Raw genomic sequence first — 18730 nt, 5'->3', positions numbered from 1 at the left:
GACTTGGTAGATTCGAAGATGGTAGATCGCCAAGATGACCGTTTCGCAGCGTGAGGAGCACGTGCATTATCGATCGCACACGCCTTTAGGTGGCGCTTTAGCATGTCCTTAAATCGAAGGTGTTGACCGCCGTGGTTACGCTTTCCCTCTGCTAATTCTGAGTAAAATATAGCTTTAGGCACTTATACGAAAGTGATGTAGCAAAATATTTTATCGACAATTAAATATATCAATGTTACTGTGAACATCTAAATGTTCTACAAAATAAATATATATTTCACGCCATTGTTCGGAAATGTGACAAGTGATAGTCTAAAACCAAGCTGGAAAGTAGGCAATAGCTGTAGCACCTGAACCACCACTACTACAATGTTTCATTGTTATCATCAGCTGTCATTGGTGATCATTGTTATCATTATCTGTCATTGTTGCGAGTAAAAGGTAATTAGGTCGCAAATTTTTCCTTAAAAAATAAAACTAGGTTATTTATAGGACCAATTACTTGTATTAAAAAAAGAAACGTCAAAACCATTCCGTTCACGCTTAAGGCGTTTGTGGTTTTCAGCAAAAACGCTTCTAAGTTTAGAGTCGGTTTGAAGCAAACAACAGAAAAACGCCTCTTAAAAGTGATTTAAAAAGGTGGGTTCGGAAAATACTTACTGAATTGGGTAGTATAAATTGTGTTTGACTAAAAATACAAGAAACACGTGTCGCTATAAAAATGAGTTCTAGTGAAGATAAGTTTTTGGCAAAAATTTCATTTTTGGTACAAGCTTTTATCGCTGACTGTACTTTTTTTTCCACAGGTAACTAATACTCATAGAGACAATTCTAAAAACCCCAAACACTGGTTGCGTTGTTTTATCACAGAGTTCCTATGGCTACCTCTTGTCTCCATCATCAGATCAGCTTGATGGCACCATAATATTGCATTGTCACCCGACTTACATATGTATGCAAATTTTCAGCTTCATCGGAAACAGGGAAGTAGGTCAAATTTAACTTGCAATATTTGTCCCATACATACTAACAGGGCAAGTTAAATAAAAGCTTGTAAAAATATAAATGTTCCTGGCAAAAATACATCGCTTTTTTTTCAAAAATTGTCCTCACGCCAATATAAATATTTATTTCTATTAAAGTACTTATAGTTATGCAATTTTTTTTCTTATTTCCTCGCAGTAGTCGTGAAAAGCACTATATGTAATGCCTCTGCCGGAAACGCTAAAGATGGACTCGTATTATTCGAGGGTCTCCACTATCGTCCATCTTTGAGTGGTTTTCCGGCCTCTGCTACAATGTACTATATACAAAATCGCTCTGTATATTGCTTCTTAAATTCTAAAAAGGTGTTTCTTTTATCGATATCAAATCCCTAGAATGTGCGCCGAGTTATCACAGGTTTGCTCATGTCTTCTTAGCGACTATGCGCCATGTAGACAATGCAAACGGGTATGAGCAATTGAGCACTTTCAATGCTTGAAAATAGAGACCTAATAGGCTCTCCGAAACACTTGTAGGGGCTAAAAACTGGATGTGTAAATTTAAACAAAATTAATTAATAGCCCAACAATGTTTTCGACATATTTAAAGACTAGGCACATTAGTAATTTGTTTGCCGTAGGTCCGTCTTCTCCAATGCCCTCCGAGCGGCGGCGCCACGGTGTCGAGGCGGCGGCTCGCATCGCACTCTCGCGCCGCACACAAACTGCACGTGAGCGCGCATGCGCCGCACCTTGTCGTATCGGGCGGCGAGGACGGCGTCGTGCTGCAGTGCGACGTGCGCGCCGAGCAGGCCAACAAGTATGTAGGGCTCTCTCTCTATACTAAGGACCATACCAGTGTTGGCCGAACGTTAATTAGAATTGAAAACACTAAAAATTAACCATTTCAAATTGAACCGTAACGGACGGTTACAGTTTGCGGTTAAATTTATAATGGTTAATTTTTAGTATTTTCAATTCTAATTAACGTTCGGCCAACGGGATCCCTTTCTTTCCCATATTCTTATTGTTCCGAATTTCGATAGTCAGAAATTGATATCCATATAATTAAAGAACATAAAGATCAATAGTCATAATTTTTGCTAAGCATAACGTTTAATAGTTCGAACATTATCATTCTATAATATTAAATACTATAATCGCAAAAGTTATAAAATTGATTAGTATAACATTCTAAGGCCTATGCATTATTATTCAGAAATATTTTAAGGCATACATTTTAACGGACTAATGGTTATTATTCATATAGTTTTAATTACTAAACAAAAAATCATGTTTTAATTAGTAAGCCAAACAAAAAATCATGTTTCCCCAGGTAGGTTCGTTAGTTACCTTGTGTCCCTCAGAGCGAAAATAGGAGTCCCGCGAAGCGGGGCTCCGTCGACTCGTTGGCGGCACGAAATGTATTAATAAGTTACATGAAATATAGGAAACGGAGGTAAAGTCAGTAAGCCAAACAAAAAATCATGTTTCCCCAGGTAGGTTCGTTAGTTACCTTGTGTCCCTCAGAGCGAAAATAGGAGTCCCGCGAAGCGGGGCTCCGTCGACTCGTTGGCGGCACGAAATGGATTAATAAGTTACATGAAATATAGGAAACAGAGGTAAAGTCAGTAAGCCAAACAAAAAATCATGTTTCCCCAGGTAGGTTCGTTAGTTACCTTGTGTCCCTCAGAGCGAAAATAATTATACCTTGCGAAAATAGACCTTACGACAATTATTATAAACAAGTTTATTACCTTCTACATTATGTAATGATATAGAATCTGAGCTTTGAATATTATGACCGACAAATATTATGACTAACAATAATGATGATCTGCAAAAATCGGATCTACAATTTATGTCGTTTAATTTTATGACTATTAACAATGTGACTAATAAAAATTATGGTAGAAAACGTTATGGACTGAGAAAATCGGAACTAAAAATTTATGGGAACCAATAGAGACCCTCGGCCAACACTTGACCATACGAACTGAGCATCCGGGCCATAAATCATTTTTATCGGTCTCTCTCGCTCGCACTCGTGGGGCTTTATGGCGAGCGTTAGTGATGCGTATAGCAGCGGCGATGTCTTGCCATCGATAGATTTAATGATTTATTTGTCAGTAAAGTAAAAATTGTTTTGTTAAAGTAGTTTTTTTTAAACCTTGAATGTTATTGTAAGTATATTAAAATTACAAATTGTTTTACAATAAATATTTATTACATGATGGGGAAAAAATAACACCAATATAATTAAGCATACCTAATTAAATAATTTAACGCAACACGATAATTCATGTACGACTATATTAATATTTACTTAATAACATTATGAAACCACCGCGCCATTTTAATCACTGACTAAATAAACAATGAAAAATCAACACGATAATCCTTTTACTATTAATAATGAGTAACTACTAATGACCACTCTATAATCCCTACGTTTACAAATAGTTTAACAAATTTCAATTTCAATAAAAAAGAGAGTGTAGTTGTTGCGCCTCCTTGTTGACAGCTGGTTTTGTGGCCCATATCTCAGTTCGTATGGTCTTTACTATAACTCTGGCTACACACCTGTACACAAACTGCACGTGAGCACGTACGATACACATTTTACCCCGTTATTCATAAAACTTTTAAGACAAAAAATTATTAGCTAATGGAGGTTTGTAGCGCGCTTATGAATAACGCCATAAACGGCTAGTCAGAAAGCACATGTCGATTGGTTTACTGAACTAGAGTCATAGGAATATCAACATTCTTGAAGTTAGATTCCATATTGAAATGGTAGCGCCGGCGGTCGAAAATAGTCGCAGGCACGTTGCACGGTACAGCGACGCCACTGTCCTTACATTGATTTTAACTTTCATGATTTTCATCAAAGGTATGGTCTCCATGTTTTTTTACGGTAAAACTTTTATTTTATATTTGTAAGTTCCACCTGACTACTTTAGGTAGTCTAGTAGTAGACCGTTGTTCGAGCGATGAGAAAAATTGGTCTCAAGTAATGGTTTTTCATAGAGGTTTTTTCCATATATGTATAGTAAATTATTTTTTGTTTATTAGAGCTTTTGTAATAATATCCTGAGTCTCCTAATGTTATAGACAGTATTTCATTCCAGTATTCATAGTATATTTGTATAAAATGACTAATAAAATATGAAATCTACAAAATATAGGTTGTATTGTTTACTCTGTACATGTTATACAAAAAAACCCAAAGGTTATTGGCCGATACTGTACCTAAATTTATTAGTCGTTCTGACGTTTCAGAAGGGATTCCTCAACAGACATATTTTTAATGATGATTTGATTAGTAAACTATTGTTATATTTATAGACTATTCCACGTGAAGGAGTCCGGCTCGTCGATCCCTCTGTACAGCGTGTCCGGTCACCCCCTGGAGCCCCGCCTGCTGTGCGTGGCCGGCCGAGACCGCTTCGTGCGCGTGTACGACACCAGGCACGCGGCGCGCGCCAGGGACCTCTACTGTCCCAACTCCTTCCAGGACCATGAGGTGAGTGCCCTGCCGACTGCCGACTGCCGACCCTACTGCTATTAAAGATAATTTGAAATAGAGGTGTATTGTCAAAGAAAACTTTGTAGCCACGTAAATTTCCTGCCATCTTTCGACACACGATTAAAACTTTTAGAACGCCATTTGACTTTGATCCTTATTCTTTCACTGATATGTGTTAAATATCAAAAAGTGCCGCCATCTTACCGGGTACATCCTAAAGGTTATGGCGCCATCGCTCGAAACGATGCCTTTGCCTTTGATCTATTATATGGCGCCACTTTTTGATATTTAACCCATTGAACGCCACGCCTATCGTGTGCGGCGCGTCATCGTGAACCTTGTTGGAATGCACGAAGGTTGATATTGGGCTGGAGCCGCGCGCGTCCATTGACGGGTCTTGCGGTTAAAGGGTTAACAAATTTAACACATATCACCATATCAGTTTAAGAATAAGGACCAAAGTCAAATGGCGTTCTAAAAGTTTTAGTCATGTGTCGATAGATGGCAGTAAAATTACTGAGGCTATAGAATTTTCTTTGTCAATCCACCTCTATTTCAAATTCTCTTTGCTGCTATAGAGAAAATCTAGTTGTAAGATAAGGCCAGATTTTGGTTTTACAGCGTGCTAGATGTATCCAAACGTTATACAAAAGTTTGGATACCCCTGAGTTAATCAATAATAACATAAATAATGACAAAATCACAGTCTTAAATTAATTTCATAATAATACAAGGTGAAACAAAAATAGTTGGGATCCGTTTAAGGGCATTTTCGGTATCGTTTTCTGATTAGGAAAAAGTAGATTTTTTTGACCTGAAACAATTATATAGTTTTTACAGGCGTTTATTCGTACAGTCAACAACACAAGTAGCTGAGCGGGCGAGATGGTTAAAATGTTATGAGCACAATAATGTTGAGAGATTAAGATTTTCCAATAACTAAATAAATAAATATTTGGGGATCCACAAATCGACCTAGCCCCAAACTAAGCTAAGCTTGTACTATGGGTACTAGGCGATGATATACATACGTATACAGGGTGACCTTAGCCATTGGACAAACCCTGAAATCCCACGTAGGGTTACTCCTCAGGAATGCTCTGGCGTTAATATTTTTTTAAATTAGAACAAAAGATAAAAATAAAATACGAACAAAAGTTATTTGCAAAAAACAAAAAGAAACACACTGTGTTAATCTTTGGCAGTGTTTTTGACAATTTGTTCGAAATATTTGATAATGATGACATTTTTCAAACATAAGAAACTTATTAGTGTCATAAATAAAAAAGGTAATCAAAAAGGTCGAAGAAGGTTCCATACTATTCTTTGAGGATATTACCTTAGGAGCTACTAACACATACAGGCTGCTCCAAATTAAAAAATGGTAATATGTTAATTTCTTCGAAACCGCTACACCGGTTGTTATGATACTTTGTACACTGGTTCTAAATACCCTAATGCATATGTACATTTCGGCGTTGTCCAATGGCTAGGAACACACTATATAGATAAATACATACTTATACATAGAAAACACCCATGACTCGGGAACAAATATCTGTGTTCATCACACAAATAAATGCCCTTACCGGGATTCGAACCCGGGACCATCGTCGTTATAGGCAGGGTCACTACCCATTAGGCCAGATCGGTTGTCACTTACCTCTGCTACTGTTTCATCACATCGAGCGGTTCTCTTCCTGATGATTGCAAATGTTCGACTTCAGCTGCGGCAACAGACACATAGCTTCTACTTCCCTTTTTTTAAATCTGGACTTAATGTCAATAGGGCAGTTTTGGCAATACTTCACCAAATGCTGTGCAAACCGAATAACATTTTTGACGGTGTAGACTTTGTCACAAAATAAACAATTATATTGTATTCGTACGTTTTCGTTAAACTGTCTAAAATATTCTAAAACTTTGCCTTGTGATCTCATAATTCTAGTAAAATAACGTTCGTTTATGAAAGCCGTTCACTTTAATACCAATTAAACATATGACCTGTAGGCATACTTTCCCTACAATAACTATCTGATGAAGTATTAGGGTCATTACTTAATTGGCTTTCTTAATTCTTAAAAACACCATTTAAATACTACAATTATTCCCGTTTTACCTGCTTTAATACGTCCACTCCACATTGTTATACTATCCGCAAACCAAACTGACGGCCGGGGTAGTAAACGTAAAACTTCTCATTCATACTTGCATTGCATAGTCGTAGCAGGAGTGAAAAAGATAGTTATATGATATCGGTCGTCAGTTTGCGGACAGATTAACTGATAATTCGTAAATCTTATTGCAAAGCCATAAGGTCCACGGATATGGTCAGTCAAGAGAGTTGTTGTTATAGAATACACAGCTCAGTGATAAGTATAATGTGCCGTTCGCGTGTCAGATAGGATTAAAAATACAAAATTCAATCCTTAGCCACGTCTTACAAAGCAAAAACTACAATTAAGGAAGTTTAAACATGACCAATATCAAAGATACATTGATTGAGTAAGACGCGTGAAGTCTAAGAAAATTACGTGCTTAGAATTTAACAGGTAAACGAGATGGCGCTGTACAGCTCCATACATTTTGCTGTAACTCTGATTGTCAAAAATTGACGTTTGACAATTCAGTGACCGATAAACACATGGCGCAGTACAGCGACATCTGTTTTGGATGTCAAACTAAGAGGCACGTTTTTTTCTTAGACTTTACCTCTCTATTACAATCAATTCTCTTTGCCAATATCGAATGGCTTATTGTTTGACCAGTGACTCAAGTCAGAAATTTAGTACATATAAAGTTCCGGCATAGTTCCAGATCTAATCTCGATAATCCGACACTTCGATGGTCCGGTACACCCAGTGATCCGGCACTAAAATAGGGGTGCAAGTGATCATTCTATGTCTAAATTTACTACGTGCGCTTACATTATCAGATCACTCTTGAATATATTCCTTAAAACCAGATAACAGTACAATTTTCTTTTAATTTAGTATATAGTGTATAACTTTGACATACTAAAAAACACATCAATATAATAAGCAGATATGCTCTTACTTCCAGTAATCCGAATTTTCCAATAACCCTCTTAGTCAGCATTAGTGAGATAATGAGATTGTACTGTAATACGAAATTAAATACGAGTTCTCCATGGTCCTTATGCTCATCGAGCAACACCACATGTATTTATTATTGCCATAGCAGATGCTTTTCATTACTCACCCTGACTATAACAAATTGACCAGTTTATTTAAGATTTTACAAAAAAAAAATTTATATGCAAAAGTATAAAAAATGGAATAAAATATTTTAATATTCCGTGAACATTTCTTCTGTTTACGAAATAGGTACTATTGTGTGTGACGTTGTATAAGTAGGTCAAAAATGCTCGTGGCATATTTCTTTACAATGCTCGCCTACGGCAACGGCTCACATTGTAACCCACGCCACTCGCCTTTTTCTCTTTATATACCACGGTTGTATAAAGTACTATTTTGTGGTTGTGGCCAAAGCAAAGAGCGATTTTATTAACATACTAGTAAAAAAATCGATGAGCGAAACGCACATGCATAATTGAGTGATATTATTATACTATACATCTAAAACCCCTTAACGTTCGAGCAATGGTACAGACACATTTTTGTTTTTCCATAGGTACCCGTTTGACAGAACATAACAAGTTCTCACATAAATATGGCAGTTAATCAGTGCTTAATTAATCAACAACTATTAATAATAATGACATGTTCATGTTTGCACTTGGGCGCGGTCCGCGTTATCATATAAACATAGCTAGAGGGCCGGGGCCGCCCGTGTGACCTTTGATTATACATAGTTTCATAATTATCCGTTTGGATTCAATAAAAAAAACATATAGGTATAATATTATTAACATATTGTAATTTGTTTGTTTAGCGTAGATAGAGTGGGGCATTTTCGCAAACTTTAATTCGTTCCTGTGAGATTTCTTCCTCGTGTCTTATCAGTTACTTAGGGTAACTCCGAAAATTGACTCTGATTGATGTGATAGAATTGTAGGTGGTCTTACGAATTACCCGAGGTTCTTATTCAGTGTATGTGGTCAAAAACATCTCCAGACAGAACGCCTACGCGTATAGTCGCCATCAGATATATCGGAGCTGCTTCGGTGTTCACAAATATCTGAAATAAACCTTTGTCACTCCGAGATATCTGATGGCAACTATACCTACTTGTTGTTTGGTGTTCGCTACGTGGCCTACGTGGTTAAAGCATTTCGGAAATGGGTTAGGTGTTGATGGCTTTGTCTACCAAGTATATTTTTCCATTTTTTGTGCTACATATCGATGTGTAAAAATCATTTGTCATTGTCACGCGTCAAGTGCCAAATACATAATTATATCGTTGACGCATTTGTTTACAGACAGACGGCAAGAAAAAGTTCAAATACAACATGATGCATCTGACATGCGCGATATACAACCACGACGGCAGCGAAATACTCGGGTCATATAATGACGAAGATATCTACCTTTTCGACAGCATACGAGATGTCTACGATAAGTAAGTATAAAAGTATACGCCATTAGAGAAGAAATATTGCGGTTATCGATGTTCACAAGAGAAAATATGCTCTGTGATCTGAACTTCGAGAGTTCGAGCAGGTAGAGTTTTTTCCTTATAATAGGTTGCGAAGTATCACATTTTGGGTGTGGCTAAACGAGAGATCTTTAATGTAATTTCATACAAAATTGGAGGACTAGGCCGACTAGATGCTCTTATTTTTATTTCTATTTCACATGTATTTGTGACACAGCATCATGGCATACAGCCATTTAAAAAAAACTAAGCAATATGTGCTTTTTTGGTTCGTTATGAGTGTTATGACATTAATCCACTACGCGTATTAAAAAAAAAACTATAAACGATGTTTGTTATATTTTGCAGTTTTATTTATATAAAATCGAAATGAACATTAAATAACACATCATATTCAAATTCTAATAATTGCAAATTTAATAACACCAACACATTAAATCTAAATATTATCGGTAAAAATGTCTACTCGAACCGAAAAAAACGCGTAGGGTGTTTTTTATCGTTTTGGAGGTATAGTTGAAAATTTTTAACTCTGATTCTATTTTGTTGGATTGATTGTGTGTTGTTGATTTTGTTATTTAACCCTTTAATGCATTATGATGATGATCTACATCGTATATTTTGATGAAAATAATATATATTTTTTAAATACTTTGATTTTTTTCTTTATTTTTCCTACAATATATACAACATATAATGACAAATGAATTTTTCAAATTAGGCAATTATACCAAAAATCATACATTTAAGGGTTAATATGAATTTCGACGAAGAAATGAGATAAATATTAATTGCACCCCACCAGAATTGAGAGCAAAAGCAGAACTGTCGGCCTCGTTACGCTCAGCCGTCTATATGTAGTCGGCCGGCAACTGCTTACTTCACGGCCTCTGTACTATTATTTTAACTTGACCACCCGGGCCGTATGTTTAGGGCCTAAATGCACTTGCGCTTAGCAAGTCCAACTTTCAACCTCACACCGCGGTTCTGGTGTGGCGCCTGTTCTGGGGGAACCAGAAGGGGTGACGTGCTAACCAATGTTTAAGTCTTTTTAAGGCAGAGGGAATTTCCCACTATGATTATATTATTTTATTTTTTTATTACATACACACAACCATCGTTCCAGGCTATCCTAATTCGACAGTAAGAAATTTGACGCACAAAAGAAAATAAAAACATAGGTATATAGCACATAGATAATTACAAATTACAGTAACACAATACATACGAGTATAACGTGGCCCGTGTGAATTCGCACAAAGAAATAAATCTAACTCAATCGCTACTCGATTAAGTGTCCGAATTGCGCGCGTAAAGGGGGCCTGGCGAAGGAGTTGTGTTCGAGCGCGCGGCTCGGCCAGCAGGCTCGGCCGCCGCCGCCACACGTACCGATCTGCTCCGGTCAAACCCACCTCTGCCAGGACTCCAGGGTTGCACAACTTGCCTCATACCAACTTAAATATATATGAAGCTAGCCCCAGTTCCCTTCTAACTTCTAGTTTATTGTATCCTACCATTCCTAACACGAACAATGTAGGATACATTAACGGATAATAAGGGTATACTTCGTATAATTTTAAATTTATTTTATTGATTTATTTGATTTTTATTATTGTATGTATGTTAGTCTGTAAGGTATGTATATATGGGCCATAGTTGCCTGAAAATAAATGATATTTAATTTAATTTTAAATATATATTTTTGATGGCATTGCATGATAAGATTCAAATTTCCGTAATTTCTGACACCCTATCCCTGTTAAATGGTTAACTGATTTTAAAATATTATGTTATGTCTATATTCCAGAGACAACCCTAACAAGGAGACGAACGGCTACACGCACAAGTACAGCGGGCACCGGAACAGCGCCACGTTCAAAGGGGTCGCGTTCTTCGGGCCCAACAGCCAGTACGTCGTGTCGGGCTCCGACTGCAGCCACATCTACATCTGGGAGAAGCACAGCGAGGCTATCGTGCAGTGGATGGAGGGCGACATCGGCGGCGTGGTGAGAACCGTTCCTTAATACTGTGCTGTGGACCTACGTGATTTTATTATTATTATTTGATTTATAGTTATTGCGCTGCTTGGCTGTGTCTGGTGAATCAAATACGCACTTAAACATTAAGTTACTTAAGAAGCGACAGGTTTCGGATTTTTTTTCGGTTCCTATCAAGTTTCGGTTTCCGTCACCGAAGGGTGACTGCAAACAAAGAGAATTTGAAATAGAGGTGTATCAAAGAAAACTTTGTAGCGACGTAAATTTACTGCCATCTTTCGACACATAATTAAAACTTTTAGAACGCTGTTTGACTTTGATCCTTATTTTTTTACTGATATGTGTAAATTAGTTGTATATCAAAAAGTGACGCCATCTAATAGATCCAAGGCCAAAGGTATAGCAGCATCGCGTCGAGCGATGGCGCCATAACCTTTAGGTGGTGCCCGGTAAGATGTCGCTACTTTTTGATATTTAACAAATCACGTTCGATCAAAGTCAAATGGCGTTTTAAAAGTTTTAATTATGTGTCGAAAGATGGCGGTAATTTACGTCGCTACAAAGTTTTCTTTGACAATACACCTCTATTTCAAATTATTTTTGCTGCAAGTAAATAAATATTAAGTTATACGGTTTAAATAAAAAAATCTCAGAAACTCCGAAAACCGCAGCCAAATAACACTAGACCCTACTCATAGTGTTGTGTTCCTGCTGGTGAGTTAGGTTGCCAGAGCTCAACGAGGGGAGGGGGGCTAGGGTTGGCAACGCGCATGTAACTCCTCTGGAGTTGCAGGCGTACATAGGCACGGAGACTGCTTACCATCAGGCGGGCCATATGCTTGTTTGCCACCGACGTAGTATAAAAAAAAAACTCGTCGGTTTGACCCACGACCTCCATTTGTAAATCGCAAGTAGTGCAATCCAATATTTAATTTGAATAATTTTCAGGTGAACTGCATAGAGACGCACCCGCGCAGCCCCGTGCTGGCGAGCAGCGGGCTGGACAAGGACGTGAAGATCTGGATCCCGTCCAGCCGGGAGGAGCCCTCCTACGCGGGCCTGGACAAGGTAACCATGGCTAGCCTACCGCTCGGAACTACTTGGCAAGCGCCATCTAGTGCGCTCTCTTGGAGGGTTCCAGATTTAGCTTTTGGTACGCTTTTGCACTGATCGGTGCATCCCAAAGCATGTAAACATCAAATTCATTTTAAACAGCCAATATTTAAGAGTAGAATACGAAAGGTTAAAAGTATAATAATTTTATATTATAAATAAACGGGCCGCATTGACTATGACGTTGCATTCCTTGGCTCTTAGATGTGACCAGTAACTGCTCCGAGTGGAGGTTTCATCGACCACATCTGTAAAAATAATCTGTCAGAAGTTCTATTGACTCTACTTTCCTTAACGGACTAGTACCTACGGGCAACTTGAAATAATCTGATTGTAATTTTTATTATACATTACAGATAGTCCGCGAAAACAGCACCACCCAGAGGAGTCCGCTGTTCAGTGATTTTTTACCTACACTCTATAACGCGTGGCGCGGCGAGAACCGCCTCTTCACCGACGAGGACCGCGCGCCGCCCTACGGCGGCAACATCGAGTTCGACGGCAACGTCTGCACCGCCTTCTAGTGAACGGGCTCACCTGCCTCGCCGGATGTCTCCGCGCCTCCTCGTGCGGCGCGCTGCGCCAGGCCTCGTGTGCGCCGTTAGGTACACGCACACGCCGGTGGAGGCGGACACGACACGCGTAGCTTGGTATGCATCCCTGCTTATAAACCTCTATGGAGGGGTGCAAACTAAACCGTTTCGCAGAGTATACAAAGTCGTGATCTTTAGTGAGAGAAAACATCTATAGTTGGGTAGCCGTTTGATAGTCCATTCAATATACCTGTATTTATGTTAATTGTATAAACTATCTATAGTTATGATTATAATAGACGACGTGCACTGCACGGTTTATAAAATGTTAAAGATTCTGTTGCGTATATAAGGTATACATGTTCATTTGTTAATTAGAATATTGTTTGCGTTTTTTAAATGTTTCACATTGCTTAAAGCGTCATTAACCTAAAGTCCGAATAAACATGATGTAATTCATCGATATTATGCTGTTCATATTGCCGTTTATCGTCATATAGGTATTAAGAAAGATGTATATTTGTATATAGTTATCAGGGTTTTCATTGCAAAGATCCCATTTGATTGGACTATATAAGGTAGCCACGAGCTGAACCATAATTCTTATTTTGCCTTTGGATTAAACTATGTAGTCTACCAACTACGTACTCGATTAAAATAATTTGAATGTATGTTTATAACATGGCCTTGATTTAAACCATAAAACTCCCGTGAGACCAGAACATAATAAAATTATTTAGAACAGGTTATACACATTATGAAGTGGAATAAACGCTCGACATGTTTCGACCCGTTTTGAGGACCTTCGTTCGACTGGAGCACCAACTGCATGCCGCGCGCTCGATCAGTCGAGGCGATGCATTCGGTGCTCCAGAAGATCCTCAAACACGGATCGAAACATGTCGAGCCTTTATGCGACTTAATTATACGTGATGCTTTGGATAGGGCCCTGATTGTCTAGATCTCGGGTCGAGGCTGCCTCAAAAGGCTATTCAGCTGTGTTAAGATACATGAAGCCTTAGTATCTTTTGTCATCAGTCGATTTGTTCTGCCAAGCAGCTCCATGTAAATAAACTTATAGTTAGTTCCTGGATAGAACTTACCAAGGAATGGGATGGGATCCTATCCCGAAGAACAGGATGCTGTCCCATGCTCGCCGAGGCTATAAAGAACTTTGACGAGTAAGCAGCGGCGTAGCGTGAATTAATTAGTCTAGCCGTGGGCGAAGCGGAAGCGGTGAGGCTCTTTTCTTTCAATGTGTGTTTCGAAGGTAATATAAGGGGGTTCACTAACGGACCAATCAAAACGAGGGGTCGGTAGATATCGTTATCGATTTACTTGATCGCAGACTATATCGTAAAGCGCAACAAAAACCTGTGCAATCATGAATATCGCAACGATAAATGACCATGGTATGGCTCTTTGCGATCAACGATTTGATGTTTGTCTCATTCTTGACGCAGGCGCCGCAGACGCTGCATTCCTTGATCGCGCATCGATCGTAACGACCAATTGTTCCGTGTATGGCTAGCAATTTCGAAGCGACTGATCGTGCACGATTCTCGTCAGATTGATCGAAGCGATTAATCGTACCGTAAGTGAACCCCCTGAATGGTTGGCTCCGGCTCTTAAGCCCGGATCACACGAACTCGCCGCCGCGCCGCATCGAAGTTACGCTCGTGAATGTTCAGGATACGTCAAAATGTCGTTTTAAAATCAGAGCGTAATTTCGATTGTATGGGAGCGGTGCACGTGACTCTCAAGCGCGAGGCCGTGTGAGGGGGCCGCTTCACCCACGCCTAGCAACGCCACTGTGAGTCAATATAAACATAAGCTGTACATATGTGATAGTGGTTGCCGGTGATACGCGAGTATTAATATTGTATATACATGTATAATATATGTCTTTGCCTGAGAGAGGAGAGAGGAGCCTGCTCATGCGGATCCGCAAGCCTCATCGGTGTATGAGCGAGACAGCAGTACGCGCGTCAAAGCGCTGTCCCGCTTGCACATATCTGCATCCAATGCGAATGAAACCGCCTTACACGTTCATGATTAGAATGGGTACTTCAAACACGAAAAATATGGATGTTAGGTGTGAGTTTTACGGAGACTAAAGTTCTGAGATACTGATATTTTGCAACTATGACCTAAATACATCTTTAGAAACGGGATATAGGTACGATATGGATTGTTGGGGCTGAACCTGGGCGCGCACATTCCGGTGCGGTCCAGTCTATAATAGCGTTTAAAATAAAAAAACTAGCCATAAAATTACACCGAATGGGTTTGGTTCCAGCCCCCCTTGAGTTCCAGGGACCTATGTTTGCCAGCCAAAAATAACCTTCAGGCATTAATTTAAAATGTAATTATTATTGTCATTGCTATTAATGGATACTATTCTACTGACTGATTATATCTACAATGGATTCCTTTCATAGTTATGAAAGAAGCTAAATTAAACTAACGAAACTAGGACGGATCTCGGTTTGTCATGGGGGTCATTATCATTAAATCAGTTTCGACCCTCCTCAATCTCCATCCTTTTTTACTCAGGTGAACCCCCCTGACTATAAAGCTGGATCCGCCCTTTCTAGGAAAGGGCTAATAAGCTAAATTTTATTAGGCCACGGACGGCACTTGATAATTCAGTTCAATTTAATTTCTCCTTGAACAGAGACAAATAGTCCGCGGTCGAAGGATACCCTTTCGTGTTACACCGTTTCGTGGTGGTTATTATGTTAATGGTCATAAGCGTGCTCCCCAACCCCAATGCATCAATATGTACGCAATACTTCAATAAGCCAACGACCACTAATGTTATTGGAGGTTAACATGTTAGTGGCTTCTCGACTGCGGTCTTGCAGCAGAACCATAGGGTTTTAGGACAACTAAGGTACGCGGTAGTCAGTTTCGCGGTGCTTGTCAGGCGTGTTATGCGGTCTACAAACGTAACAACATTGCACTCAGGGTTATAGTGAGCGATAGGGACGCAGTTATCTATTAGAGTAAGGGAACCGTTCCTATTCAAAATATAGCTGGGTCCCTTTAGATTATTGTGATATAATATTGATAGGTTTGTAGAACGTTGTATTGTACATTTCCTTCTGAACGTGTCATGACAAGTGTTGTGTGTAAATCCCCTTATTTATACTAGATATTTGCAATAATATTAAACGAATTGTTTTATTATGTGTGTTTCCTTGCTTAGATACTTTATAAGTTTGTCTAAGATGCCCTAGTGTTATGTGAGCACATTTTAGTATAGAAAATAATTCACGGCATTAAAGATCATAAAATTTGATCATGATCGTTGACAAAAGTTAGACCAAGCTACGTTGGCAGCGTTTTACTAGCCCAGACTGCATATATGCAGAACTTGATGTAGATATTTTTCTTTATTAAAAAAAAATAAAAATACAGAAAAAAAATACTTCAAGCCCTAGCTAACAGAAAAATAAGCATATTTACCAAAAATAATAACTGTAGCGCAAACACAAACGAAGAAAAACGCGCACAAAGTTTGTATGGAAAGAGCTTGCCCTACCCTTCGCCTTAAAACGTAAAAAATCGACATAAAACCTACAATTTTGCGTTAGCCCCCTCTTAATAATAAATCCTCCAGCAAAGGTACCTGCGCACTTTTGCATGTCTGATGGATTAGCTTAAGAGTAATAACACACAGTGTCCGAACATTATGTCGCACTCGTTCGAACGGCCCTCGCGAGTACTCATCTCAAATAAATACACAAACTAACCATCTAAAATAATAATCTTTAGCTGTACTACATTCATACTCAAATTTTAAGAGTTCATTGTGACTATGGATTCCTAATAACCTTTTGTTACAATTTTAAAATCTACACATCCTAAATATTATTGATAACCAAGTATAAGAATGTTGTTAGATTCCCCCTACTCTGAGGGGAATAAATAAATAATGGCAATATATTTTTGTACATGTGTGTGTGTGTGTTGTTGAGCACACATCGATCGTGTTTCGGCTTCACTTTTGGCAGATTAACCGTATGGAGGCCCGATAGGCGGTCTAGGCAATGATGGGTCAAAGATCTGATGCGATGTCAAGCGAAATCGGGGTAAGACATCTCCGACACTACAGGACGTGCAACCAAACCTCTGGCTCCGCTCTGTATTGGTCCAGTACCTACCTATTGGTTCCGCGCTCTGGTACAGCGGACGTCGGCTGCACCCCGTTCGCCTACTAAAACACTAAGGCCCAGCCATACAGACAATAAATCCAAACTTTACGACTGAAATTTGAACCTATAGTGCAGGGATAACAGTTGATTTTATGTTGTATGAAAATTTAACGAAACAAATGCAACTCTGTTCCGATTACATATGATTTAACTTTCATCGTACTGAATCAGTCCTATAGGGGCTATATTTAGGTAGGACATTGGGTTGGGTCTTACGAGGCTAGGAATATGACTGTAAATACCACGTAGCAAGAGGTCATCGGGTTCGTTTGTTTTTTGGAATAAATTCAACCATATTTCCCTTCCCGGTACTATAATTATATTTCAAATTCAACAGCTATATTTTTTCTCGGAAGAAATGTAATGGTTGGGGAGCCCAAGAGGGGATTTTTAGAGTCACTAGAGCGCGTCAGATTAAGATAGGTGGGATACCTTGTATCCTTCATAAGTACCTCCACCAAGTATGAGTCGTTGAAACCGAGCCGTGAGTCCAGTAGGTACAGCCCGTCAGAATAGTAAAACAAAATCGCCACCTTGAAATACTCCAGCGCGTCAGATTAAGATATGATGGATTAGTTACTTGCTAAATAGTGCCGAATTGAATAATCTGACGATTTTAGCTATCCGTTAGCGAGTGGCAGGGTCACGAAGTTAGCAAAAAAAAATCGGGACCTCAATTTACTCAAGCGCGTTTAATTTAATTTTTATTTTAAAGGGAATAATGGAAGAATATAGAAATAAAAAAAAACCTGCCGATTTGCGCAAGAAGTGCTAAAAATCGTTTATGAAGTTTAGTGCGCCCAGCGCTTTTTCCCTTTCACTTTTTCGCTATCTTTGGCTCCTATTTGTAAATTAAGCACACTTGTTATTGTCTGGGTTAAGAAGGAAGAATAGCTTTTTGAATCTAACGAAATAACGGTAAATTTTCTATGAAATTCCATTTCGGGAGAAAACGGTTTCCTCTAACTAAATATTATTAACTAATCACTATGATTTTGATATTGATCGCTTATATATTGTAGGTTTACTTATAGGTTTCGCTTTTTTGGATTTATTTTTATTTTGCAAATTTTGAAAAAAAAAGGGAAAAAAAAACGTGGAAAATATTTAGAAGTAGAAAAACGTTTTCTCTTTTTGTATGGACGATCACGTATGCTTGGTACTAGTAACAAAACTGTGCACAAAATTAAAAAAAAAAACATAGAAAACATCCCTTCAAGATTTTAAAGGTGCCAAACATAACTCCCCAGGGATTTGTTAATAAGACTCATTACTGAAATTTGTTTTTACAAAAAATAACATTAAGGTGTGGGGTTTGTAACTTTGTATTTAAGTTTTATTTAGTTGGTAATAAAGTGTTTATCAATGAGACAAGTGCCTTTAATTGGCCGTAGTTATCTTAAGGGTAGTAATACTGATATCGCTAACTCTTGAAATAAACGTCGCAATTCAATAAACAAAGTATATACCTATGAAGGGCTGTCATTGGCACTTGTCAATTTACTGCGCTGTACATTACTGGCAATTAAAATTTTGTTAGTTACAAAGTTAATAAAGTCTGAATTTTAGTTTATTAACTAATTAAGGTCATGGTTAAGTTAGAGAAGTATGTTACTTTACCCTACTTTAAAAAAAGCGGCCAAGTGCGACTCGGACTCGCCCATGAAGGGTTCCGTACCATTTATGACGTATTAAAAAAACTACTTACTAGATCTGGTTTAAACCAATTTTCGGTGGAAGTTTGCAAGGTAATGTATATCATATATTTTTTTTAGAT

The 18730-nt window shown here is 38.4% G+C and overlaps 1 protein-coding gene and 2 long non-coding RNA genes across 3 annotated transcripts in view; 2 read left to right on the top strand and 1 right to left on the bottom strand.

Moving 5' to 3' along the window:
• Window positions 1–15923, top strand: part of LOC133534550 (DDB1- and CUL4-associated factor 8) — a 36635-nt gene extending 20712 nt beyond the window's left edge. Inside the window, exons 8-13 of the mRNA XM_061873715.1 lie at window positions 1625–1803; window positions 4332–4509; window positions 8915–9054; window positions 10898–11096; window positions 12036–12155; window positions 12557–15923. Of these exons, the coding sequence (XP_061729699.1) occupies window positions 1625–1803; window positions 4332–4509; window positions 8915–9054; window positions 10898–11096; window positions 12036–12155; window positions 12557–12724 (984 nt within the window). The 3' untranslated portion in view covers window positions 12725–15923. The remainder of the gene's footprint in view (window positions 1–1624; window positions 1804–4331; window positions 4510–8914; window positions 9055–10897; window positions 11097–12035; window positions 12156–12556) is intronic.
• LOC133534558 (uncharacterized) overlaps window positions 1–18730 on the top strand; it is a 74259-nt gene that overhangs the window by 54240 nt on the left and 1289 nt on the right. The gene's annotated exons all lie outside the window — the stretch shown is intronic.
• LOC133534557 (uncharacterized) lies at window positions 5202–8917 on the bottom strand. Its single transcript, XR_009802055.1, has 2 exons — window positions 6176–8917; window positions 5202–5326 (listed from the first exon to the last, which is right to left on the bottom strand). It is a non-coding gene; the product is annotated as an uncharacterized LOC133534557 (long non-coding RNA).

The sequence above is a fragment of the Cydia pomonella genome, chromosome 2 (assembly GCF_033807575.1).
Source record: "Cydia pomonella isolate Wapato2018A chromosome 2, ilCydPomo1, whole genome shotgun sequence".
NCBI classification, from domain to species: domain Eukaryota; kingdom Metazoa; phylum Arthropoda; class Insecta; order Lepidoptera; family Tortricidae; genus Cydia; species Cydia pomonella.
The sequence above is the reverse complement of the archived record's forward strand: the minus strand, read 5'-3'. Positions and strand labels throughout refer to the sequence as shown.